This window comes from Haliaeetus leucocephalus, unplaced genomic scaffold (genome assembly GCF_000737465.1).
Source record: "Haliaeetus leucocephalus isolate CR32 unplaced genomic scaffold, Haliaeetus_leucocephalus-4.0 Scaffold626, whole genome shotgun sequence".
NCBI lineage: Eukaryota > Metazoa > Chordata > Aves > Accipitriformes > Accipitridae > Haliaeetus > Haliaeetus leucocephalus.
Genome location: NW_010973062.1, coordinates 80,042 through 106,665, shown reverse-complemented (window position 1 = coordinate 106,665; position 26,624 = coordinate 80,042). Strand labels below are relative to the sequence as shown.

Below are 26,624 nucleotides of genomic sequence, written 5' to 3'. Positions count from 1 at the left end.
TCGCTTGCTCGCTTCCCTCGGGCCTGCCCCGGGCCGGTTCCGTGGCGGCTCGGGCCCGGGCTGCGGTGGGCGCAGCCGTTTCTGCCGTGGAGGCTGCCCCGTGGCTCTCCCGTGTGGTGGAGCTTGAGGTGGTAAGCGCTGGGGAGCGAGCCGGGCTGCTGCCCGGCTGCCCTCCGCCCGCGGTGAGGGAGAAGGTGCTCGGTGAAGGGACGGTGGGAGTCGGTGCTGCGCCTCGGCCGGGGTGGGGTGGGGGGTGGCTGTGCTTTGAGCCAGCTGCTGTTTCTCATCCCCACTCCCCAGCGCCGTGGGCTCTGCTCGAGGTAGAGAAAGTTCAGGTCCGTCTTAAGCTTGAGCCCTTCAGCGTGCTCACAGTCTGAAGCCGTGAGAGGGAAAATTAAACTTATGTGTTTGCCCCCCCCAGCTTGGGGGGCGGGAGATACGAATAAACCTTGCTAAACCTGAACTCTCAGGCTCAACTTCTTGTACGCAAGACTGTACCGAAGAGAAATGCCACCTGGTAGTCAGGCTGTCATTTCTTCTTACACCTAGCAGCAGTGTCAGTGAGTTGAGTGTTGAGAGCTCAACATTGTGAGTTAGGAGAGATGACTTATTAGTTCTCTCTAATGCCTAATGTATAAACTTAAGAGAATAAAAGTACTGAATGTAGCATATAACAGTTTGGTATGGTTTTTTAGGTGGCTGTAAGCAGCACTGTTTTCTTTTGTTACAGCATGAACTTGTAATCTGATTTTTAGTTTCATAAGAGTATGCAGTTATGGGCATTATCAATAGGATAATGTTGTCATATCTTAAAATATATCTGAGAATTCCTCTTTCTCCTGGCTTGAGAAAACCCCCTCTTCCCCCAAAGCCTTTTGGTATTGCTAAATTTACTTGTAATTTGTCGTCTCTTTGTTACCTTAAAGCTACCTATATAATTGTAAAATATGTTTTTCTTCTGTCCTACAGTGCTTCACATGTAGTTGTCTCTCTTGTGAAAAACTACCCAAACTATCTGATTATAAATCTAGATAAGGTAAGTAGCTTGTTTTATTTCTTGATATGGAAACTTGTTTTAAATTATTTTTAATGTAGTCTATAGCATGTTGAAATTTGTACGAATTATTTATTAAAGTTTTGTTTCACTATCCATTTGTTCCTATGCAAAAAAAAAATTCAACTGCAGTTCATGCTTACAGTCCTGTGCCCGCCACAAATAATTATTTGCAAAAAAAAAGGAAGCTTTTGAAGTTCTAAACTTCTGTTTAAGAATTTTTGTAGTTAGAATATTTTTTCAGTGCTTCATGTTTTTTAAAGCTTCATCGTGTCTGCTTGCAAAACAGCTTTTCTTTTGAGAGAAGTTTTTACTTTGTTCTCAAACTTTCTAGTGATTAGGTTGAGTCTGAGTTAGCTTATTTGCTTTCACGAAGGCCGCTTAATGATATTGTGTGGGTATTTCTCTTCAGCTCGACTACTGTGCAAGCTTGAAGAATCTTGAAACTGTCTCTGAGAAGGAAAACTACAAGTTTATCCAGGTAATAAAGCCTTCTCTTCTAGGAAACTTGACTTTTTACTGATTTTGATGCCTTTGTATCAAGGTAATGTGGTGTCCAGAGCTCCCCAAACTAGAAGCCACTGCTTTAATTTATGGTCAAGCTGAAGTTATTTCTACTAATTCCTTGTCAAGAATGAGTCAGTGTATGTAATATGCCGAAGTATGTGACAATCAGATGGACATAGCAGCATTTCCTTCATCTGTTTACCTTATTAATAGACTTCATATTTCACTTGCAGAAGTCTGTGACAATATCCAGTATCTTCTGTCTCTTGCATGAAGTAATCTTTTGAAAGTTGATGTATTTTTATTCTATAATAAAGGTGCAGAATTGCTAAAAGCCTGATTATGGAGATGAGTGGTTTTAGGGATGTTTCACTTTTGGTAGGTGGTATGGACAAGATGGACTCAGATTCGGCTCCTCTGCTTCTCTGATGCTATTCTAGGATTTGCATCTTCAAACACTGCCACTTGTCATATTCTGTGGTGTGCAACACACTCTTTCTTGTTCTGTTAGTGCTAGATGTCAGGCTGCATTCTTGCTTTTGCTGCTGTTGATGCTGTGTAGTTCATAGCTGTTTTGGAACAGGGTCTTACGGGAACATTCAAGGTATGCTTTTTCTTTTAAAAATTTTTCCAATTAAATTGGTTTACTGTTTCCACAATTTTATCTTCAGACAGGAGATGGATTTAGGTTTATTGTTCAGATAAACGTTCCCACTGCTGGGTTTGTATGCTGAGGTTCTTCCCCTGTATGAAAGGCTGTACTGATGCTGGTCTCTCTGCCTAGCTGGGCTGCCCACGGTTGCAGGACATCAGAGAAATGCATATAGCTTAATTTTCTGAAATAGCTTTGAAGCGTCTTTGTCAGAGGTAGTAGATGTAGGTTAAATGTGTCTCTTCAATTCCCAACCTTGCCTGAATCTAACTTGTCCTCACCTGCTTGGTGACCCCTGTGGCTGTTTACATATTTTGTGAACCTATCTCTTTATTTCAGTAAGTGATTATCTCCGAACTGTTGGGTGTCCTGATTTTGGCTGGGATAGAGTTAATTTTCTTTCTAGTAGCTGGTATAGCACTGTGTCTTGGATTCAGTATGAGAAGGACATTGACAACACACTGATGTTTTCAGTTGTTGCTCAGTAGTGTTTAGACTAAGCCAAGGATTTTTCAGCTTCTCATGCCCAGCCAGCGAGAAGGCTGGAGGGGCACAAGAAGTTGGGAGGGGACACAGCCAGGGCAGCTGAACCAAAGTGGCCAACGGGGCATTCCATACCATTATGAAGTCATGCCCAGTATATAAACTGGGGGGAGCTGGCCAGGGGGGTTTGCTGCTCCAGAACTAATTGGGCATTGGTCAGTGAGTGGTGAGCAATTGCATTGTGCATTACTTGTTTTGTATATTCCAATTCTTTAATTATTGTAATTTTTTTATTGTTATTATTATCATTATTAGTTTCTTCCTTTCTGTTCTATTAAACTGTTCTCATCTCAACCCATGAGTTTTACCTTTTTCTTTCCGATTCTTTCTGCCATCCCACTGGGTGGGGGGGAGTGAGTGAGCAGCTGCATGGTGCTTAGTTACTGGCTGGGGTTAAACCGTGACATGGGATAAAAGTTGCATGAGGGGAAAGGGCATGTCTGCTAAGCAAATGTATGCAGTTTCAGCATGCCCAAACTGTTTTTGACAGTTTCCAGTATGTGGTATGAGATTTGTGACTACTCTAGAAAAGCCTCCTTACCTGAATATATAGAAACGTTTAATTGTTGGGGATAGCACGGAGTTCTAGAAGGCATCCTGTAAACAGCCAGATCCCTATGTGAAGCAGGGGGATAGTAACAAGGAATGATGTAGCTATACTGCTTCTGAACTAGAGTAGGAATATGTTCTTGCAAAACTTATACCAGTATAATTCATTCCAACTTTTCAATTGTTGGGTTTTTTTGTTTGTTTTGTTTGGAGTTTTTTTGGAGGGGGTGGTGGTGTGTTGTGGGTTTTTTTTTTTTTGTTTTTTTTAATGTTTTTTTTTTTTTAAGAAAGGTTGATCAGAGCTTATATATAGCTGGTATGCAGCCAAGCAGTTTACACTGACAGGAGAAAATGCACTGGAAAAAATACTTTCTAATGGATAAAGCCATATGATTAGAACTGTAACACTCTTACTGGCCTTAGGAGAGAGCAGGAAAGATAAATGCCTTAGAGGTGCTGTAGAGAAGCAGCCTGTTTGGGAAAGTAAAGAAGTAAAAGTTTAGAAAATTTGCATAAGGGGCTGTATGAAAGATATTGTTTTATCACAGTTTCTGTTGTTGTTCAGCACAGATGTATTGACTTTGAATTTCAGTTTTTAAAAAAGTCAATAATTGTAACCATTTAGCTCAAAATAATATATGAGCCTGAAGTGTATTTACTGGAGTGATTCAATTCTGTTCAGGGATGAGGAATAGGAAAATTGGTTCATCTTCCTCACATTTCTGACATACAGTATTTCTTTGAGGCTGTTCAGAACCGTTGCTTGACAACTTCTTAAAACATAGGTGCATTTAAACTATTTTTAGTTAATTGCCTTGTTAGTGAAAGTACAAAAGTCTTCCTCCCCAAGACACCTGTTCTCAGGTACTGTCTTGTTTAAGTTGAGCCAACAGATAAATACCAAAAGCTTTTTCTCAGCTGGCGTTTACCTTTAAAAGCTCCTGTTGCTTGTATGTCAAACTGAAGAATGGCTTGTGTCGATGCCTGACTCTAGTTTTCTAAATATTTCAACCTAAAAAAAAAAAGTTACCAGAACAAACAACAAAACCCCAAATCCTGGCAAGATCCAACCGTCTGACAAAAGTGGAAATCGCTTCACCTTCTATAATGCCGGTAGGTGTCACTGTCCGTTAGCCAGACTCCAGAAACTCTCTTGTTTGCTGTGGGAACTTGTCATTTCAACCTCAGCATTCAAGCTATACGCTATGTTTCTGTTGTGTGTATTTTGGGAGCGATGCTGCTTCTCATGTTAAATAGTAATATAAATCCTGAAATAAGTTTTGTTGAGGCTGTTCTCAAAATGTGTGTAACTTATATCTGCTTTTATTTTAGACATGGCCTTGATAAATTGCCCAAAACTGAGTTGGTAATGCTATTTGTATCCTGTGCTTCGTTTGTAATGGTTTGTTATGTGACGCTTGGTACAATTGAAAGCTTACTATTTTCTGTCAAAAATTATTTGTTAATGATTTTTTTTTTCCTGTTTAGGGAGATATTTGTGAACCTGATTTTATAAAACAGCTCTTTGAAACTGAGAAAATAGATATAGTCCTTCATTTTGCAGCCCAAACACATGTAGGTGAGCACTGTTGCATGTTCTGGTATTATTTTCCATGAGTGTATTTGAAATATATACAGGTATTTTTTTGTCTTTTCCCTTCATGTAAAACAAGGATACAGTTTGTCTCTACAGACTATGTGATTCAATGTCCGGTGGCCTTTTTTAACTTAAAGGCTAAAAAGCCTTAATTTAAAAAGTGCTTCATCTGACTGTTGTCTATTTTCATTGTGCATAAATGTTAATGGCCTTTTTATTGCATTACACTTTAAATTCTATCTAGACACACATGTAACTGACCGTGTACTGGTGGAGCCAGGAAGACAATGGAAAAAGAGTTTGTACGTAGTCTTGAGTTTTTACTTGATTGGCTCCAACCTTGCAAGAAAAACCACGGTGTGGAAGCTGAAGGATTAGGCATAGCTCCCTTCAGAATCCTACCTGGATTTTAGAAAGAGAAAATGAATTACACTTAAAAGCGCCTATTTCACATTACCACTCTTCAGTAATACTGTTAATGAGAACTATCCCTACCATACTCCTTTCATCATGAGAAGAAATTCTCAAAGAATTCTCCAGGAAAATACTTCTCAAAATTGTCAGATTTGATATGCACAAAATTGTTAGGTCAGTGAGACAATTCTAAGAATTAAAACAGGTGCTAGTTAATTAACAGTAATAGGTATATATTACTGCATCTTACAACTGTCTATGAATGATACTTTTCTTACTGAGCTTGGCCCTTCCTAGTGGAGAGGGAAAGTAGCTACCACTTAAATAGTTAGATAATGCTATTTCAAATGGAACCGTCCATAATCAACAAGCTTTCCCTCCTGATTCCAGCCTCTTGTTGAGAGCAAGGATTTTGTCTTCAAGTAAGTGCAGAAAGTATCTTCATTTAATGATGACCTTGCTATCTGACAATCAAAGAACTAGTGATAAAGTCCCAGTCTATGTTGCAGCCTCTAATATTATGGTTCAATAGGAAGCCATGTCTTGCCTAAATTTAATCAGAATTGTCTGGTTTTTTTGTTTTTATGTAGATCTTTCATTTTGGCATGCCCTGGAATTCACCTATGTGAATGTCTATGGCACTAACGTGCTGGTTGCTGCTGCACATGAAGCCAATGTGGAGAAGTTTGTCTATGTTAGTACAGATGAAGTATATGGAGGTAGCACTGATGAGGTGAGTTTGAAAGTTCATGAGGGTTTTTCTAGCTTTACTTGCTTTTAATAGTGAAAACAAAATGAGTCTAACTTTCCTTGGCCTCTGTAAATGTATGGCTTTTGAGCTATTTCTGACAATACTCAAACTTGTAAACAAGCACTGGTTGTTTCTAGGAAGCTAGGTATCAAAATTGCCTTGAATTTTTTTTTTGTAGCATGTTTTATATTGAATGTGTATTACCTAAAGCAGTGAGATTGGGGTCATTAATGACATGTGAATACTCCTCAGAGATAGTATCAAAGGAATGTATTATACAAATTTGGCCTTGGAGCATTCATGAGACTTCAGTAATGTGCACAGTATGGTGGGGTTTTTTGTTTTTTTGTTTTTAATTTTTTCTTGTTCTGCCTTGACTATGAACTTGACAGGCAGGGAATGTTTTATGGTCTAGCTAAAATACTAACAGAACTGTAGGTATGGACAATTCAAACAGGAAACAGCTCTTGTATTACTGGAAGAAATATGCAGATATTTCTTGTTGGTCTATGGAAATCTTTTTGATTCTTGCCTATTTATGCCTGACCTTAATTCAGGAAATGTAGTTTAGCTCAGTAAAAAGACAAATTACGCATATTTGTCTTTCTAAAGGCATAAATAAGGGCCAAGGAGTCTTGTGCCATAATCCACAAAAATTTTAATGCACTTCAGAAAAGTCATGTGCGCTTTCTTATTGTTGCAAAGTCTTTATCAGTTCCTTCAACACAACTTCCATCTGTAGACTTCTGTGGTACCTGAGGATGTTGTTTTCCTGCATGTAGACCAGTGGTTTGGCTGAGACAACTTCAAGTGAACTTTTTCTGCCTCTGGGCCTTGAAAAGAGCACTTTCATTTAATGTACTTTTTTGTTTTCTTTGTGAATCATAGAAGAAGTTCTTGAAGAGAGTTTTTTGTGGGGGAGGAAGGCCAAAAAATAAATTGGGGTCAATTAATTTCAGAAGCAAAGGACAGACAAGAACAGTGGGTCTTCTAATCACATGTTATGGTGATTGTTATGAATTGCACCTCAGGCAGTGTAGAATCCCTCCTTTCTTTGGATCATTATTGTATGGGGTTTTGTTTGGTTGGTTTTTTTCAAGTGAGAAGTAGATAGCCATGAAGCTACCTGTTCTGGAACAGGTCAGAACTGTAGAAGCCTTGCTTTGGAGGGCTTTGGGTTGAAATTCTACTTTTTTAATGGAAATAAAATTTATAGAGAAGGGAGAATGGACCCCTTTTATTTAGGACTGAAGGTCAATTTGCTAGCAGTGGTGCAGTGGCACTCTCAGGCAATATGAGCCTGAAAAGGATGGAACCTCCTGTGGCAACAGTGATTATTTTACATGATAAAAATCTAGGGACCTGCTACTGTGAGGTACTCTGCTAGAAGGATAAAAATATTACTGCTGGTATTCTGGCTGCCTTCTGTGTTTGATAAATAGATTGTCTTTTGTTAGTGGTCTTCTGCTGTAAGTGGAAGGGTGACTTTCTCAGACAGGTGAGCTTGGATATTTAGGGATTTTTATTTTGGTTGCAACTGCAGCTTTTGTAACTTTTAAGACTTTTCTGGGCAAAAGAAATTGAGTAATGCAAATTTTTCTTTTCATTTTAGGAATTTGATGAATCCTCACCAAAACGTCCAACAAATCCCTATGCTTCCTCTAAAGCAGCTGCAGAGTGTTTTGTTCAGTCTTACTGGGAAAGGTACCAAGTAAGTTGATGCAAGCTTCAGAAACTCTGAAGCTCATGCTTAAGTGTCTTTATTACGTGTATAAGAGTATAAAAGAAAAATCAGTACTAGTCCACACAGTGCCACGTCTTTCCTGATTGCTAGTCTTGTAGTTTGGATGTCTCCACTTACTGGTGGAGATACACTGCAAGACAGCGGGGAGAGGTCAAGTGCTTTTAAATTATTTTTGAAAATCTGAATTGTAATGTCTAAACATTTGCTTTGATAAAATAGTCAATGAGAACAATAACAATTTAAAAAACAGTGTTAAGCTTGAAGGAAATATGTTTATACAGAAGTAGAATATACAAAATTCAAATTGTATTAAGACCAGGCTTATAGTGAAAGCAAAAAAAAAAACCACCCAACCCCTATTACTCAGATTTGTTTAAGCAAAAATATTCCAAATTTTGAATACTTTAGTCTTGTTCTTGACATGTCCTTCTGCAAAGTTGTTTTTGACATACAGTTGACTTGAATAAGATGGTAATGACTGTGAAACATTTTCTTGGAATAAGTAGTAAGCCACTCTTCAGTCAACCAGATACATGTATGTAATATCCTGTGGTGGTTCCATACCAAGACTGAGAGATTACAAACATTTGTCCCTTGTGGTGCTTCTAACAGACTGAGAAGGATCGAGGCCCTTGCCTATTTGACAGAAGTATGGATAGCTTAATTCATGAATGTTTGTAAGGGCTTGCAGATTTTTGAATAAGCACTGTGGGTGTGTCAGTTTTATTATTTATTGATCAGCAAGAAGCCTAGAGATTTTTACTGGTACGTAGTTTCTTATGTAATCACATGCATGTTTAATGCTCTTAAGTTCCCAGTTGTTATCACACGGAGCAGTAATGTTTACGGACCACACCAGTATCCAGAAAAAGTAAGTTAAACCTATTCTTTACTCTGGGCTTCAGTATATAATAATTCAGGGTTGCAGTGATGTTAGTCAGAGGAAAAAAAGTGACTTTTGAAAAAAGCACCATCTTTTAAGTATATTTGTCCACGCTTACCTGTGATGATATATTTTGATCTCACACTAACACGTCTTGCCATCAACACAACGAACACATGTTTTTTTGGTTGTTGTTAAAGCATCTATTAGAGGTTTCCAGTTATTTACGTGAATTTTACTGCAGTTGCTTTGTTTTGTAACTTTTCTGTTTTTCGAAGAGTATTTAACTGCCTTATGTCTGGCAAGGTTCCACTAAGAATTACATTAACTCATGTGTCACGTGCTGTAATTAGGAGCGTTTAATAACTAAGGTAAACATTTCAAAAAGTAAATTGCAAGAGAGCAGTATGTCTGGTATAGAAAGAGATATTTCAACCTGTACAGAAAATAGATAAGATGAAGATGTAGCAATCAGATACAAGGTGAGAAGTAGCAGAAAGCGACTTGTTCTTTGCATGTGTTCATACATACTTTGCGGGGTAGCTATTTAAAATGATTATTAGTGAGAGTGAGTTGCCTTTGTAGGCAATACCAAGATCTGCTATGCTAGTGAATGGAAATATACTGATGGAATGATAGTGATAATCATATGTACCCTTTGGAGTTTGGAGCTGGTATGAAATGTAGCTATATCTTGCTACATTTGAGGTATTTTTTTTATTAATGATTTTTTTAATTTGAATTTCTTTTTATATGTTGGGTTTTTTTTGCAAATAAATATATTTTTTCCTACATTATCACAGGTGGATAAGCAGTGGTTTTTAAAATGTTTTTTGCTGATCTGTGGCTTGGGAAATGTCTGTCTACAGGTTGCGTGATGTTGGGAGTGTATTCAGGGGATGTATCACTATTTACTTGCTTTCAGCTTATGTATATTCTTCCTCAAGTATCCACTCTTAGTTACTCCGAAGAACATAATACTAGGCTAGATGGATCTTTACTTTTACCCAGTATGTCTTCTCCTATGTTTAGAGTAGTAACTTAACAAAATTAAAAGATTTGGAATAGCTTTCTGATGGCTTCAGTTTAAAAACTTTAATAGCAGGGTCAACTGTTCTGAAGTTCCTGGGACATTATGAATGGATCTAAGCTTGTAGCTGAACATAATATTGTTAATTTTTATGCTGCAAGCTAGTGGCTATCACTTCATCCGTGTTTACTTATCTTGAAATTCTCTATCAGTTCTCTTCCAAATTTAACTATTTTAATGACTCTTATGACTATGGATTTACTGCAACTTGCTGGATGTTTAAACCATGTTTGAAACTGTTTGCAATAGTTATCTCTCGTTAAACTCTAGTGCACCACTGTGTGTGAAAGTAATGGAAACATTTTCTTTTGTAAAAATGTTACTACATTTGTAACTGCTGACTTGTCAGGGTTGACCAGAAAGATAATCTTTACAACACAACAGAGGCATCTAGTCTTAAAAAAACCAAAACAAACCCCACCAAAACCCCAAATCCTTGCGGTTTCTAGGCTTGATGCATTCTTTGTTTAGACTTAAGAAAACTTAAAAGTATTTAAAGGGTCTTATTAAAATACTTAATGATACTTACTGATGAAGACCCATGTTTTTTTCAGAATAACAGCTTCTAAAGTAGTGGAGTAATTTTTTTTTTTGTTCAATTCCTTAGGTTATTCCAAAGTTTATATCTTTGTTGCAACAGAACAGAAAATGGTATGTAACTTTTTTGTTTGTGGTATTTATGCTATAAAACTGTGATTACAGTTATAAATACATGGTATAGTTTGTTAAATGATAATTTCATAACTAAGTTATGAATTGCTTGTTTTAATAATTTAATAATAGGATTTCCTTAAACTAAAGGATTGTTTGCATGTCAGCTAATATCATATCAGCTTAAGGTACCTTCAGGTAACGGCTAATGGCAAAACTGCTTGAAACACACTCTAATAAATTGAATGCTTCTATTTAAGGATTAACAAAAACTTCTTGCCTTTTCCTGGTTTTAAGCTGTATTCATGGTTCTGGACTTCAAAGAAGGAATTTCCTTTATGCAACTGATGTGGTGGAAGCATTCCTTACTGTCCTGAAGGAGGGGAAGCCAGGTGAAATTTACAACATTGGAACTAACTTTGAGATGTCCATTGCCCAGCTTGCAAAGGAGTTAATCCACTTAGTGAGTAAACAGTTATGATGCTTTTCTTTACCAGTCATTGCACATATGAACAGTTCTACTATAAACCTTTTGTAACTCTGAGAGAGCTTAGGCTTGCAGTGGCTCCTAGAAGGTAATTGTAGCATAATGATGTGCTACCCTTTTTGTGGCAGCTATACTATGTAAGTTTGCAGTACAGGCTGTTGTGTGTTGCACTGCGTCATCAGTTATCCTGACTGGGGCAAAACTGGCATAATGTTTAAATACCATTTGGTAGGGTTTTTCCATGCTGGCTGCTTCATTTTTGGTCTGAGGATGTGACACTATTAATAATTTGATTATGAATGGTTAGGCAGTGCTCCGATGAAGCAGAAGTATTGGAATTGTTCTAGATAGTTTTGATAATTTCAGTAGTCTGAAAACTTTTTTAGACAAAAGACCATTTGTGGTGGCTTTTTTTTTAACAGACTTAAATCTTGTTAAAGAAAATCTGTTTTTAAATGTATGTTAAGACAGTGCAAGATGTGTGGGGGTGATTTTTGTTTCTCTTCTTGACAGATAAAGAAGACCAGTTCGGAATCTGAAATGGAGCACTGGATGGATTATGTCAAAGACAGGTAAGAAAATAGCAAAGCACATGCAGGATGGCTTTATCCTGAAGGTTTCTGGGACCCTTGCCAAATAGTTTTTTTTGTGAAAGTTTCTGCTCTGCAAGAGGGAAAACTTTTGAGAGGAGTAAGAGCTGGTTTGGTTTCTTAAATTTTTTTTTTTTTTCTAGTGGATTTGACATCTGTGATCTATACAGAATACTGTGAAGAAAAACAGGATTTCTATTTATTACTTGGATCTTTAGGTCAGAGTATATGCCTTGAAGGAGAATGTGTAATGCTAATCTGTCTGTCTTCAAACTTTCTTCAGACTTCTCACTACTGAAGTCTGCTCTGGGAAAAGGACAGGTTTTGCACAGTAGCTAAATCTTTTCTTAAGGGTAGTTTAGCTACTTTCTTCAGTACTTTGTATTCAACATCACTTGAGCGAGATGAATCCCATCATCTCTCATTTAGCTTTACTATTTTGATGTTAATGTGACTAGTTCAGACTTAGATGTGCTTTATAGGTAAGACCCACTCTCCACAGGCAGAAATACACACCTACAGAGCGTAGTTAGTTTTAGATTCCTATCTTAAGCTGAAACTGCTATCTCAAGAGTAGATGTAAAACTCTGAGGTGCCAAAGTTATGGCAGTGGCAAAAATGGATAGCTTTTATAAATATGCTTTTGCTGTGTGTTTCTGTCCTTAATTTCAGGCTTGGTTTGGCTCTGTTCTTTTATATCCATTTCTTTTCTGCAGCAACAATGAGCCTCTGCTTACTTTAGATATCACTCTCTCCAGAGTGATTAGAAATGTCATATCTACTGATAGTTAAGTAGTATTATGGCCTTTAGAATTCTCAATTTCTGTTCACATTTGGATTGTTATCATGGCAACTGAAGTGTCTTTAAATATACTAATTTTTGTTTTTAAAAGGAAGTGTTCTTCAGAATCCTATCCGAGTGTATTGCAGGACTTTGAACAAATTGCCTTTGGCTCACATGATGTGAGTGTTCAGTGTCATTCAGATTGAGATGTTTCTTCCTGTGTATTGGCCCCTGTCTGCTAATGTTTAAACATAAATGGGCTTGGGAAAACTAACCACGCAGGAATACATGCTTCAAAGAATGTTGAGGTCTTACAGAAGATTCTTAAGATACCTAACTAATGATTATTTAATTCCATAATGATGACTTAAAGGTCATGGGGGTTACTTGCCATGGAAAAATTAGTTCTGCTTCTGCTTGAGATTAGCATGTTTTAATAATGGTGATAAGTAGCTGGTTTCTGTCTGCACATGTAGCTTAACTATTCAGTATGCTAGTGCCAGTAGTGCAGGAATGCTGGACTAGACTACCTAACTGCCAGTCTGTGGAAGTGAAAATTTGTGCCATGCTTAAATGTAGGGAATCTTTTTCTGTGTTGAATCTTGCAGCCTGGGATTCCACATATTCAGTATTACTAAGTTTGTGTAGCTAATGAGACACTGTAACAATAATGCTTTGGAAGTGTATGTATTTCAAATCTGAAGTATGTGAAAACTTGCGGGCTTTCAAGGTGAAGAATGTGAATGCTGATATTGGAAAACACTGGCTTGTGTAGTGACTGTCTAAAGAGTTGCAAATGCACTGATTTGCACAATTGCATTGGCAGTGATTTGAGTTTTGCATTTGTTTTTGTGCCAATAAGATATTAATTCATATTTATTCTTATCAATTCCACATTGCTGACTGTACCAACTGAATTGTATTGTTGCAGCTGCACTGAACTGCCATGTATTTTTTGAAGGCAATATAATCTGTTCATGTTGTTGGGAGTTTTCAGAATCGAAGCATACCTAATGTTGGTTTGAAGACAATTTGAGGTAGTGCATCTCTAATTAATGAAAAGGTATAATGGAATTGTTTTCCGTGTGTATTTTATACTTCATCAGACCTACCAATGACCTGAGATACCCAATGAATTCAGAAAAAATGCACAACTTAGGATGGAGACCTAAAGTGCCTTGGAAAGAAGGAATAAAGAAAACAAGTAGGACTGATGGCTTTTACACTAACTGATTTAGAAGTGATGGGAGGAGGGAAAGGGGGGGAAATGGGAATACAGGTTAGTTAATGAGAAGGTAAGGGAGAATGAATTTAACACTTATTTTACATAAAATTGGCTCCTTTAGTGAATTTACCTGATTTAAGAAAAAAGGTTAATCACAATGAAGTAGCATCAGGTACTAGAATTAATTTTTAATGCTAGAATGTCTTGCATAAATAATTTATAAAATCTAAACTAGATTTTTCCTTAATATTATAGGTTAAAATTTTCCATAATGAACTATTAGCATGTTGTTAGTCTTATGATATCTGTGGAATATTTGAATTTTCCTGTTATCTCTGTTCAACTTGACTCATCAGCATTCTCTTTGTACTAGTTGAATGGTACAAAGAAAACTTTCACAACTGGAAAAACTCAGAGAAAGCTTTGGAGCCCTTTCCTGTGACGGAGCCATTTGCACAGCTCAGTGGTCCATAGGGTGGCGGAGAACCTGAAGGAGTTTATTCTACCTCATACAGTCTTTTCTTTGAAGCCTGCAATCAAGTGGCCACACTGAACTCTTGATGTATTCAAGATACATGAACCATGATGAATACAGAACTACAGTATGGCACAACTTTGGAAGGGTTTCAGCACTTTATAAGTTGAACCTGTTAATTTCAGCTTTTGGTGCAATACTATATTCTCACTAGGTATTGATTTTAAAGAACTGTACAGGGCAAAGAATATTTATAATGCTATAAATTAGTGTAACTGAAGTAAAATCTGCCTTATTAATTAAGAATCATTAATTGCGATTACAGCTTTTGGGACTTCCGATGAAATTTGTTTTAGTTCTGGAATCGTTCATATGTATTTGTTTTTTTACAATATAATATATTATTTTTGTCACTTTAAAGAGCTGCATTTTATTTTTAATCAAGGGGAAAAACGCTATATTTTTCTGAAGAGTATAAATCAGTTGGTACCATATCTAGCTTTTATCTATATGGTTCAGTTTTTCTCTCTGTTGGTGCAGTATTTCCTTCTGTTGATGACTGATTAAACTGTTATCTACTCTATAACTTTAAATGCCCATTTTTAAGCAGGTTGGGGGGGGAAGGTGTCAAGAAGGAGTAGGTGTTCTTGCTGAGACTTTCAGAAGCATTTTCTTAAACTTTGCTCTGTTTTAGATGTCATCTTTTTACTGTATTACTCTTTTACATGTTAATTTCCTTTTCTTAACTGTAATTGTAACAAACTTGAAATACTGTAACACAGTTAACATTCCATTGATGTTACTTCCTGTGATATGAAGGCTATTTATGGAGAAAAAATTTAAACACTTATTTTCTGTGAATTGTGGGTTGGCAGACCTTATTCAATGCAGTGTTTCACAAAATTTTTTTTTGGTGATAAACGCTTTAAAGGTGAAACAATATTTGAGTTTTAATGTAAAGTTTGGGAGGAAACTTCAATTCTAGAAATACGTCAATGAATCTTTTTCAAAGTTGATTTAGTAATAAAAGTTATGGTGTAACTGGTTTCTCTTAATTAAGTAAACATGCTGAAAAAGTAGATGGTGGGGTTTTTTTATATTTCTTAGTTCTTCCTGTGTCCTGAGAAAATTGTCTTCACTTCTGTGGCTTTGAGGTGGCAGACATAGAAGGGAAAACTCTTCTTGGTTTTATCACTTCAGCTTCTGTACTTGGCACAGTCCCAGACCCTTCTGTTGCCCCTGGTTAGAGCTGCAGAAGCACAGGACTAGGATGCTATGGAGTACTCAGAAATTGCAGCGAGTTCTAAAGTCTCTCAGAAATTGGGAATTAACTCTCAAAACACAAATATGTGCAGAAGTCCTTTCCTCATCATGCTAAGTGTGGGAAGAATGGAGCTTGGGGCATTTGTCTTAGCTTTGTCCCTGCTAGAGTTTTGGTAGTAACTGAACATAAAACTTAATAGTACTGACGCAGATAACTTACAGGTGGTGCTGCCTTTGGACCCACAACACTCCCAACTTCATCACACCTCTTGTGAGGTGCATGGTGCTGTAAATAAAATGCCACTCTTGGTTAGAGTCATCTTAAAAGAAGGCTTAACAGTAAGTGTTTAGGCTTACCTTAGCACCAAGTATGTTTCTGAAGGTGAGTTTTCTGTGACAAAGTGGGATAATACTACTATACTAGAATTGCATTGCACTTGTATTTTTGGGGTTTCTCATACTTGGTTTGGCAGTCAAAACTTCCATTTGGGAAGGACAGAAGTTACAGGACTTAGCATGCACTAGTGTATTAGAATACTTGGCTTACCAGATACTTAAGATTAAGCTTCTACTGATGAATCAAATTTCATTGTCAAACACACATGGCTGGTAACATTCAAATATTTTCTTAAATTTTTATATTTTCTTGAGATACAGCTTCCTTATAATATGCAGAGAGTTACTTATCCATCTTACTGTTTTGTATTTTGCAGAAGTACTGCAAAAATCTGTTTTAGCTGTATTTATGCTTACTGTGGCAGCTGCTCTGGGTGAGCTGCATGAAAGTATCTTTCACATCTGCTTATGCTGGAATACTGGTTATGGGATGTGTCTTTAATTTTAGGAATAGAGATTACAGATTATTAAATTATTTTAAATCTTACAATGTCTTTGGAACGTTAAAAATCAATTAACTTGTGATAGTGTTATCTGATCAGAAATACACAGAAGAAAGTAGTAGTGTGTTGGTTTATTAAGTAGATCTTTTGAAAGTTGTTTTGAATGTTTAGATGGTGGAGATGCAAGCTTTGACATTTATGTGACTATCCAAACAAGTGATCTTACTGGGAGTGGATTTTTCAAAAGGATCTATTAATTTTTAGTGGAAACTGTAGTTTTTTCAAATGTTTTTGAGGATTTAATCCTTCCAAGTGTTTGGGATTTTTGGCTTGGTATTCCTACTTTGTTTATATATATGTATACACATATAAAAATAATACATGCACATTTATAAAAAATATATAAAAATATATATTTTTAAAAAATTAATCTAGGAGGCTTTTGCTTTGAGCTGCTTTGCTGTAGATCAGGTTGCCTTAGCAGGTGAGTGCTCCGGTAGGAGCATTCCTTTCACAGGGAAAAATCTTTTTACTGTTAAAGAAAACAGCTTATTTTGCCATTAACCTTCTGGCTTCTGTAGGAAGAAGAGGACAAAGGACCAACTAGTGAACTGTTAATGTGGATAAGTGTAATGCTTTTAGTTTTTATTTCTCGCTGTTTTTACTTGGTAGATATGAAGAAGCATTTCTGCAGAAGGCAAAAGGTAATGATATAAAATTGGTGAACACAGCAGTCTCAGTCTGTGTTTCTCAAGGTGTGTGTCATAGAACAGAGGTTACACCAACAGGAAACTAAATAGAGTGAATGTGTATGTCACTTAAATTTCTAAAACTTTCAAAAGGAGACGGGCTGACCTTCGATGAAGGGTTTGTATCCAGGTGTATTGGGTTTGTGTGACAAGGTTTTGGTTGGAGGGGGGGCTACAGGGGTGGCTTCTGTGAGAAGCTGCTGGAAGCTTCCCGCATGTCTGACAGAGCCATCACCAGCTGGGGAAAAAACCGCTGTGCAAGAGCAGCCAGAGGAGAGGAGTTGAGAATGAGAGAAACAGCCCTGCAGACCCCAGGTCAGTGCAGAAGGAGGGGAGGAGATGCTCCAGGCGCCGGAGCAGAGATTCCCCTGCAGCCCGTGGGGAAGACCCTGGTGAGGCAGGCTGTCCCCCTGCAGCCCAGGGAGGTCCACGGGGGAGCAGATCTCCACCTGCAGCCCGGGGAGGAGCCCACGCCGGAGCAGGGGGATGCCCGAAGGAGGCTGTGACCCCGTGGGAAGCCCGCACTGGAGCAGTGTGTGCCTGAAGGACTGCAGCCCTTGGGAAGGACTCACATTGGAGAAGTTCATGGATAACTGTCTCCCGTGGGAGGGACCCCGCACTGGAGCAGGGGACAAGTGAGGAGTCCTCCCCCTGAGGAGGACGGAGCTGCAGAGACAAGGTATGACGGACTGGCCCCAACCCCTGTCCTCCTGTGCTGCTGGAGGGAGAGAAATTGTGACTTAAATTGAGCTGGGAAGGAGGGAGGCGTGGGGGGAAGGTGTTTTAAGGTTTGGTTTTATTTCTCATTACCCTACTCTGATTTGATTGGTAATAATTTAATTTAATTTCCCCAAGTCAAGTCTGTTTTGCCTATAACAGTAATTGGTGAGTGATCTCTCCCTGTCCTTATCTTGACCCATGAGCCTTTTGTGATATTTTCTCTCCCCTGTCCAGCTGGGGAGAGGAGTGATAGAGCGGCTTTGGTGGGCACCTGGCATCCAGCCAGGGTCAACCCAGCACACCAGGTCCCATCCTGGATGAGAGGCTCACACTTGGGAAATTACCTGGGGACAGCCGTCAGTTCTGCATCTCTTTTTGAAATTACTGTTGTGGGTTGGATCAGATCTTCACGAAGCAGCTCCTGAAATCCCTTGTGCATTGGGGAAAACCACCATGGCTACCCCATCATGTTGGCGTACCGTGCCTGCCATCCAGTACATCCCTTCCAAGCAGCAAGTGAGAGAATTTGGAAGATGGTGAAGCGGGCAGGTGAGGCAGGGCAGTCTGCCTGCCCTGCGAGTCGCAGCCGGTGGGGGCTTTGTGCGTGTGTAGGTTCCAGTTTGTGCGATGGAGGTAGTCCTTGCTTTTTCCAAGGCTTTCTCTGGTCTCACCTTGGCACTTGCTTGCTTACGTTTGTATGTTGCTTGGCATTGAGGTGGTTGAGGCTAGTTTACGTTGCCATAATACGATGGACTAGAAAATAGCTTTTATTTGTTTACCCTGCCCTTTACTAGATATAGGAGGAAGGTTGTAGGTGGAAAAAAGAACTAGTGTTTGGGGGTTTTAGGTTTTTTTGGTGGCTTTTTTTTGGATGCGTGTTTTGTTGGTTTTTTTTTTTTTTCCTTCCCCACTCCAATCCCTATTCTGGAGGGGTACAAAATAGCATAAATTTGGTTTCCCATAAGGAGAAACTTATGAACAGCTTTGGCTGGACTCAGAATGCTCCATTTTGCTAAAACTGTGTTCCTATGCTCTTTAAATAGCTATGATATGCTAATATGTTTCTACTTTTCAGTAAGAGGAACTTTCATACAAAACCCCTGAATTTTGTTGGGGGAAAAAGTGGCTGTTTTATTAAATATACTATATCTGGGACTGAATCATCCTTTTGTTTTTGTTTTGTTTTGCATTACGTTTAGTTTTTATTTCCCTTGCCATTTCCTTTTCACCTGCCAAAACAACGGTTTCTAAAAATAATAAAAATCAGAACAACCTCTTGGTCCATAGTAGCTCTGATTTTTGTGGTAATATATGAAAACTCTAAAGTCAATAGTGTTTTGACTGCTACGCATGTCATCACACACATGGAGTTTATCTGCACCAAAGATCACAAGATTGTTAGCTGCATCAGTAGGAGACACGCTCATTAAGTGAATACATTCATCATTTCTCATTGCCAGTGGTAATGGAAAATCATGAGAATATGAGATTTTGTATCAGTGTGTTGTTAGCACACCTCTTTAGTACAACGGTGTGGCTTTTTTTTTTTAAGCTCTCTCTAACTGCAATTCTTTGTTAAAGTGTTTGTTTTCAGTCACTAAACTGCTGCCCCAGTCCTCAGCATTTTGACTTCTGAAAATGTTTTTCACGTCTGAAAATGTCAGCTCTTGAAGAACAGTGGTTGCTCACACAAGGCTTTCCAAAAGTGGGACAACTTGAGGAAAAATGTACTCTGAAAGTAAGAGGAGACATGGGGGTGTATGTCACCAAATATTCACAGGGCTAGTTTGGGAAAGGGCTTCTGCTTCCTGCTGCTTCCACGCTTGAAAAAGGAGGCGTTTGTTAAACTCCTGTATTACTGTGGAAGAGAGGGAGGTTGGTTTGGCTTTTTTTGACTAAGAGGGGGGAGAGGCTGCGGACGATCCCACAAAGCAGCATTTTTCCCCACACAGCATGCGGGGAGCACGAATGAGGGATGCTCTTGCAGGTAGCTTTTTCCAGAGCCACGGGACGCGCAAATACACATAAGCTTGAGACGTGCGGGTCCAGCAGCAGTGCCACAAGTGCTAATGTGTGCACGTGGGTGCATCCTCTGCCTTCCACCCGTAGCCACAGGAGTGTGATAACAGTTGCCTGTTGAAATAAATGCCTAACCGACAATGTGAGAATAAGCTATTTTTTTCTTGTAACTGTGCTCAGTCAGGATTTGTGATTTATGCAGACGTGTAGAGCTTCTCCTGTGGAACGTGCATCTCTGAGCAAGACTGTGGGAAAATGAGGATAGAGGTACAGTTTCTGTTCATGTCTGTTTGTGGTACATCAGCTCTGTACAGAATTTGTCAGACTTGAAAATAGAGTCCCTGAAAACTGAAGCAAAAATACTGCCAATTTAACGCTCCTGAATCCCACGGAATATTCTAGTTCCTGTTACCCCCCAAATAATCCAGAGACCTGCAGCCGAAATGCCTTTATCCTGGTACTGAATGCATGTAGGTTATGTATTGTGCATAAACCTGTACATATAGTTTCGTGTTATCGCTGCATTTGTCTTTGCCTTAGGGTGTCATTTGATTTGCAAAGACCTGTCATCGATTCCCTTGCGGTATTCATGGTAGCCGGCGGTGTAGGACGAGGAACAGCGGCGTTTTTTAAAACCCCACACGCCAACACCGGCCAGAGGGTGGGCGGAGGTGAAGGGCTTACTACTATCGCCGCGACAATGGTGATACGAGAGCCGAAATAGCTCAGTTGGGAGAGCGTTAGACTGAAGATCTAAAGGTCCCTGGTTCGATCCCGGGTTTCGGCAGAAGCTTTTTTTTCTCCATTTTTTATTTTTATTTTTTTTTTCTTGCCGTGCTCGGGACGTGACGGGCGGCTGCTGCTGCTGCCTGTCCTTGCCTGTCCCTGCCCGCGCGGGGCTGCTTTGTCGAGCCGACAGCGACTGTGTCGCTCGTGACACGTCGTTCGCGAGCGTTTGCGTCCCGTCATGCGTGTCGTTCGTGAGCTCTGCGTGTCGAGCTGGTGGCAGCGCGCTCAGGCAGGGCTTTCGGCTGCTGGGCCTGAAATTTCCTGTTGTCTTCCTCAGTTGGCTTACTTTTTTATTTATTTAATTCTTTTTTTTTTTTTTAAAAGCAGCAGAGGCATTTCCAACAGTGAGATTCAGGAGAACGATGTACAATGCTGTTTTACCTCTGCTAAAAGTGTCCACGTTGACCTTTGCCAGGCGATGGCATAGATGCACCGGTACCTGCTCTGCAAAGCCTCCTATACAAACAATCTATAGTAGCCCGGCGAAGCGGCAACCTTTGGTGTGCCCGAGTTTCATACGTGTGGCGTGCATGTGAAAAAACCACGCAGAGGCGATTTGCGAAGGAGGTGGCGGGGGGAATGAGCTGTCGAGCCACCTCATCCTCTCTTCTAGTGCTTCGTGCCATGGAAGAGGGGAGGACACGCTGCAAAGCAAGCCACGAAATCGCAGAAATGCCGAGCGGCTCGCGCCTACCCAACGCTGCCGTCCTCCCTGGCAACTGGAAACGCAGCATCTGGGAGGGTTTGCCTTCCAGTTTCCCTTTGTAGCTCTTCTAAGTTTAAGCCTTTTATTTAGGGTGGAAGAACTGAAAGCAAAAAACTTCATTCCGGGGCCCTTCTCTGCCCTCCGCCGCCTCCCGCTATAGGCGAGGGGAGGGATGCTGGAAGAGAAAGCGAAACTGCGCAGAGAGGAGTGGGGTGGCGTGGGAGGGTAGGGACACGGAGGGAGAGGGGCTCTCAGGAGGACGGGGACAGAGGCAGAGACAGAAGGATTAGGGATTGCTCCTGGCCAAAATCTGGAGTGGAGGTCAAAATTCCTGGACCTCGCTGTTCCTCTGCTGTCAACAGATAGCTGAAACGACTTCTGGTTCACAGAAAGCCTAAGGAATAGCTTCAAGGCCACGAACTCTGGTAAAGACTAAGTGACATAAATTACCATTCATGTATTTCCCCCAATCCTTTCTTTACTTTTAAGTTGGGATAAACCACTTGGATTTTTCCAAAGCATATTTTTAAGGAGGGCATCTGTTTTTGATTTGAAGACACAAAGAAGCAGAAAAGTCATTAGTTCTCTTGGTAATTTGCTGCAACTGTTCCAAATATATTCCTTTAATTTGGATCTGCCCTCTGTTAAATTCTTACTGTGCTTTGTCAGGTCACTTAAAATGGATCACTTGTGGAGTGTCTGCTGTCTGGTGATGCGTAGTCTCACGCTGAAGTCTTTACCTCCGCTGGGGCACTAACAGCTCTTTCTTCTACTGGCCATCTAGCATGTTCTAGGTTTCCTGAACCTCCTAGGAAGTTTCTGTCTTTGAGATCTCTCTCTTCTGGGTGAATTACTCTTTAGGCTCCATTGACTGTAACGATTAAGATGTGTGTTGGCTATAATGGGAACCTAAAGACGTGTAGTTCCTAGATAAATGCATACATGGTAGGTGCACAATGAAGGTATCAGTCTTGAACTGACTTTCATCTTGCATGGTAGCTTTCTTTCACGCATTTTCCAGTGAGAAACCTTCGTAAGTATTCAAGTAATACATTCATGGTGGCACTGTTGGAAAAACATGCCTTAGATCATGCTTCTTACTCTATGAAATCTGGAGCATATAAATTCACAACAGTTAAAATCAGCAGCCAAAATATTTATCTGTCACTTAAAATACAAGCAAAAAGGTGGATTTGATGTAAGCTTTGGGTAAAGATTAGCATGGTTTCATTTCTGTTCAAAACATTCTGATTATGGCCAGTTTCATACTGTCATGGTTTAACCCCAGCCAGCAACTAAGCACCACACAGCCGCTCGCTCACTCCTCATCCCTCCCAGTGGGATGGGGAGGACAACTGGGAAAAGAAGTAAAACTCCTGGGTTGAGATAAGAACGATTTAATAACTAAAGTAAAATAAAACATAATACTACTACTACTAAGATATAACAACAACAACAATAAAAAGGAATATAACAAAAAAACCCCAAACAAACAAAAAAAAAACCAAGACAGGCGATGCGCAATGCAATTGCTCACCACTCGCCGACCGATGCCCAGTTAGTTCCTGAGCAGTGATCCCCCCAGGTCAACTCCCCCCAGTTTATATACCAGGCATGGCATCACATGGTATGGAATATCCCTTTGGCTAGTTCAGGTCAGCTGTCCTAGCCACGCTCCCTCCCAGTTTGTTGTACACCTGCTTGCTGGCAGAGCATGGGAAACTGAAAAATCCTTAAGTTAGGATGAGCGCTACTTAGCAACAACTAAAACATCAGTGTGTTCTCAACATTATTCTCACACTAAATCCAAAACACACTGTACCAGCTACTAAGAAGAAAACTAACTCTACCCCAGCCAAAACCAGGACATGTCATGCATAAGTTATAGGTATGTTACGTGATGTTTGGAGCAATGAAAAATGTATTACGGTATTATAATTTGAATTTCTTGCTAAGTCCTTCTTGTCCAGACTTGAAATTTTACTCTACAGAAGTAGAATCTCTTCTTTCTCAGGTGAGGTTTATGACAATGTAAATACACCCACACTAATGTAGAGGTGGTTTGGCAGAACAAAGAATCAGAGGTGTAATATTTTTTTCAAAGAAAAGAAAAAGAAAAATATTCACAATGGCCAAAACATCCAGAAGTTCTCGTCACTTATGGGTGCTCAGCTTGAGATACCATGGATTCACTTGACTTGGTGAGTTTGCTTCTTATCATATGGTGTCTTTCTTTTCTATTTTTTGTTTTATTTGAAAATTCTTTTGTCTGTGGAGCACTTACTTGGGTGTTGCTCCTCATGTCTCTCTTCTTTCCACTTTGGCCTTGATCTTTTACTTGTCTGCAGTTTTCCTTATAGGATTATCTTTCTTCTTGTTATCTCCAGAGTTATCCCCTGTCATTATGAATTATCATGTGGTTTATTCTTTCTATTGATATATTGACTTCCACATAAATTTATAGAGTGTTGTATTTTGGCCAAAATTCTTTCCAAAATTCCAAAGGCTAAGTACTTTTCTGCCTTGATGCTAATCTGTGCTTGAGTACAGTAGAATGAGCCTGAGAAACAATACTGTCATTGAGAAAAAAAATGTGAACCCACTGCATACTTACTGCTCAGGAATTCTGTATTATTTGGGTGAGTTGTGTTTAGTGATTTCTTTGCCTGTACCTTTGAGTATTCTTCTTCTTTACTCCCTCTCTTGCCATAAAAATACGTGAATGTATTAATCCCCAAAATGCGCTGGCATCTGTACGGATATATTTCTTTGCCACCCTTCGATGACAGGCTGAGAAGTTTGCTATTGGGGATAAACCTGGGCATGAATCCAGACTACAAGGAAGCTGAAATACTGTTTTCCTGTACTTTCAGCCTAAAGCCTAAATATTTCAACTGATAAATTTAACACAGTTGCAGGCGTCGTAGCCTGACCCGGTAGCTCAGAAGTGCGGACAAGGCAGCGCGGTCACCGTTTGGCTCGCTGGGGCTTTGGCCACTGCTCATGTGCTCAGATTTGCTGCCCAAAAAGTCCTTCGATAGCTGCGGGCAGGCGGTTCTGGGCAGTAGTGCCAACACACAGCTCTACTCGTTTCTCGAGAGGTAGTAAAACCCCGTAGTAAATAAAAAGTCGTTCAGCATGCTATTTTGTAAACCAGTATAGCGCTGATATTGTGCAGCCCTAACAACGGCTCCTTTATTTAAGCGCAGTAGCCGCGGGGAATCTGCAGGAACTTCTCAACAGCGAGGCACTGAGGAACGGGCAGTGCCTGCTCATTTCCCAACGACTAGTTGAAAGACAACTGTCTTTTTGTAATTTTGCTCGGCGTCTTCCTCAGGGCCTGTCATGGGGCGGCGTGTGGCTGCCGATGCCCTGCAATGGGCAGCGACACGGTGAGGCCGTGATGTGGGATCTGTCTGTCCTTTTTCTGTCTGTCCAGCTGCTCACCCCCCCCAGCCAGGGAGGGCACTCCTAAAACGTTGATGCATTAGTGGGGACCAGAGGCTAGTGCTACATCTATACTAGTACTGCGTGCTGTAGCATGCTCCCAGTTATGTAAAATTAGGTAGTTGCGATGGAGGGAAGTAATCATAATAAAAGCTACGTACATGTCACTCTTCTACCCACAGTTTTCTTTCCCCTGCTCACTAAGTAATCTCCATGTTAGCATCTATCCGCTATTCCTTTTCTCCACACTCTAACTTCTTTGAAATGACAGATTTCTCCTTCCTCATGTACCACATTAGAAGCACTTTTCCTTGCCTTACCTTGCCTTGCCCGCCTCAGTACCTCGCCTTTCTCTTTGCTTACTCTTTCTGTCTCATACAGGCGCTCAAATGGCAGTAGCTACCTTCCTCTGAACTGAGCCGTCTTTGATTATAATGGTTGCATAGACACGTTTTTTACGTATAGACACCTCAGTTCAGGGGTTTAGTCAGCTAGCTGAATCCTGTCCATATTTTTTGATGTTTTTTTGGTGATGCTGATAAATGTGTATTTACTTTAATTGCTCTCAGATGGTATGTTGGTAACTTTGGTTCAAGACACTGTCTAACCTCGATTCAAGGGCTCATCTTTCCACACCAGAGAGCTGTGTTCGGGTGCTGAGCAGTATAGAGAGGTGCGTTGTTCCGAGTGTTTTTGAGTTAGTGCCTCCATTTATAACTCCTGAGCTTTTTCAGTATATTTTTCCAGCAACTAGTCTTACTTTCTGTCTTTTTCCTATGTTGTGTCGAGAGCAGCAGGCAAAAGCCAGTTCCAGGTAAACTGAATCCTAAGGGGGATGAGTTGAAACCCATTTCAGACTACGTGGTATTGCTAATTGGCTTTGTGCTTCCATAAATGAAGTAGAAACATATTTTAGTTTGTCTGGCGAATAAAAATAAATTTTTAATATAAAGATTGGAGAACCTGAAAGTGCTGATGACAGCGTCTGCAGCGTGGATGAACTCCCTAACTGCATGACGGCAATAAGTTTGTCGTCTTGTGCCAGAATGGCGTGGTTGAACATCCATGGAAATATTGAATAGTACGGATAAAACCACAGCTGTTTTCATTATACATACTTACAAAAATGGCTAAACAATAGAGGTGTGGAGGGGGGAGGTAGAGAAAGCTTTCAGTGAAGCAGAGGGAGTTGCCAGTTTTTATTCAGTATGGTGGAGCTGAACTAATAGCTATTGCTTCAGACTCCTCTCATGACTTATCACTACTTTATTTTGATTTATTCATTTTATTCCTCTAGCACATAGGAGTTGCATTGTGGGCAAGAACTGCTGCATACTAGGAGCTTTTTAAAGTACTTTTTGTCGATGTCCTGAACAAAACCACTTGTCTGCATGTCTGGTGTATGTATTGATCTTACGGACTGTCTCCTGCCAGGTGGGTAATAAATGCTCAGCCATGACAGTTCTGAAAGTCTAGCAGCCACACCAGCCCCAAAACAACCTCTGGTGTAATGGTGGGGAAAGGATTAGAGAGCAAACAAGGACCACTCACCCTTTAAAAACAATTAAATAATTTATTTTGCATGCGAAAAGGCTGTTAAGAAGGGAACCCTTTTCCACTTGCCACTCAGAAGTTTACAGTACAAGCACTGGAGTTCTGCAGTCAGCAGGTGGAGTCTCCATCCCCAGCTGTGGCTACCAGCTTTATTAATTTTCATTAATGATGCACTTATATCCTCTGCGCTTCCAGTTCATTTTCTACTGCTTTAGTGGAAAGTATTATCTTGCAGTGAATGAACTGAAAAGAGAAGGGGTTTCCTTTTCTATTTATCATCTGTTTACAGGGTTTTGATGAAAGGAATAAGCCTGTTTCTCCAGCCACCTCAGCTAAAATGAGACCATCAATTTCTCAAAGCTCATGAAAGGCCTGGAGAAATAAATCCAAGGCATTCGCCCCCCTGACAAGCTGCCAGAGCCCGCAGAACTTGCTCTCACGCCGGCGTCTTTTCTGCCCTTGATGTCATGTGCAAAACACGAGGATTTGTGCTGTGCTAATCCCTCTAATGAGGGCTTCTCCCAACCTCTATATAAACCCCG

General features: G+C 39.9%; 1 protein-coding gene and 1 non-coding gene across 2 annotated transcripts in view; both read left to right on the top strand.

Moving 5' to 3' along the window:
• TGDS (TDP-glucose 4,6-dehydratase) overlaps positions 1–14,609 on the top strand; it is a 16,253-nt gene extending 1,644 nt beyond the window's left edge. Inside the window, exons 2-12 of the mRNA XM_010578328.1 lie at positions 927–1,036; positions 1,467–1,535; positions 4,794–4,884; positions 5,907–6,049; positions 7,680–7,778; positions 8,623–8,682; positions 10,392–10,435; positions 10,733–10,898; positions 11,436–11,494; positions 13,403–13,500; positions 13,895–14,609. Coding sequence (XP_010576630.1) covers positions 927–1,036; positions 1,467–1,535; positions 4,794–4,884; positions 5,907–6,049; positions 7,680–7,778; positions 8,623–8,682; positions 10,392–10,435; positions 10,733–10,898; positions 11,436–11,494; positions 13,403–13,500; positions 13,895–13,995 — 1,040 coding nt within the window. The 3' untranslated portion in view covers positions 13,996–14,609. The remainder of the gene's footprint in view (positions 1–926; positions 1,037–1,466; positions 1,536–4,793; positions 4,885–5,906; positions 6,050–7,679; positions 7,779–8,622; positions 8,683–10,391; positions 10,436–10,732; positions 10,899–11,435; positions 11,495–13,402; positions 13,501–13,894) is intronic.
• Positions 14,610–20,300: 5,691 nt separating this feature from the next.
• Positions 20,301–20,373, top strand: TRNAF-GAA. The gene has a single exon. It is a non-coding gene; the product is annotated as a tRNA-Phe (tRNA).
• Positions 20,374–26,624: the final 6,251 nt, after the last annotated feature.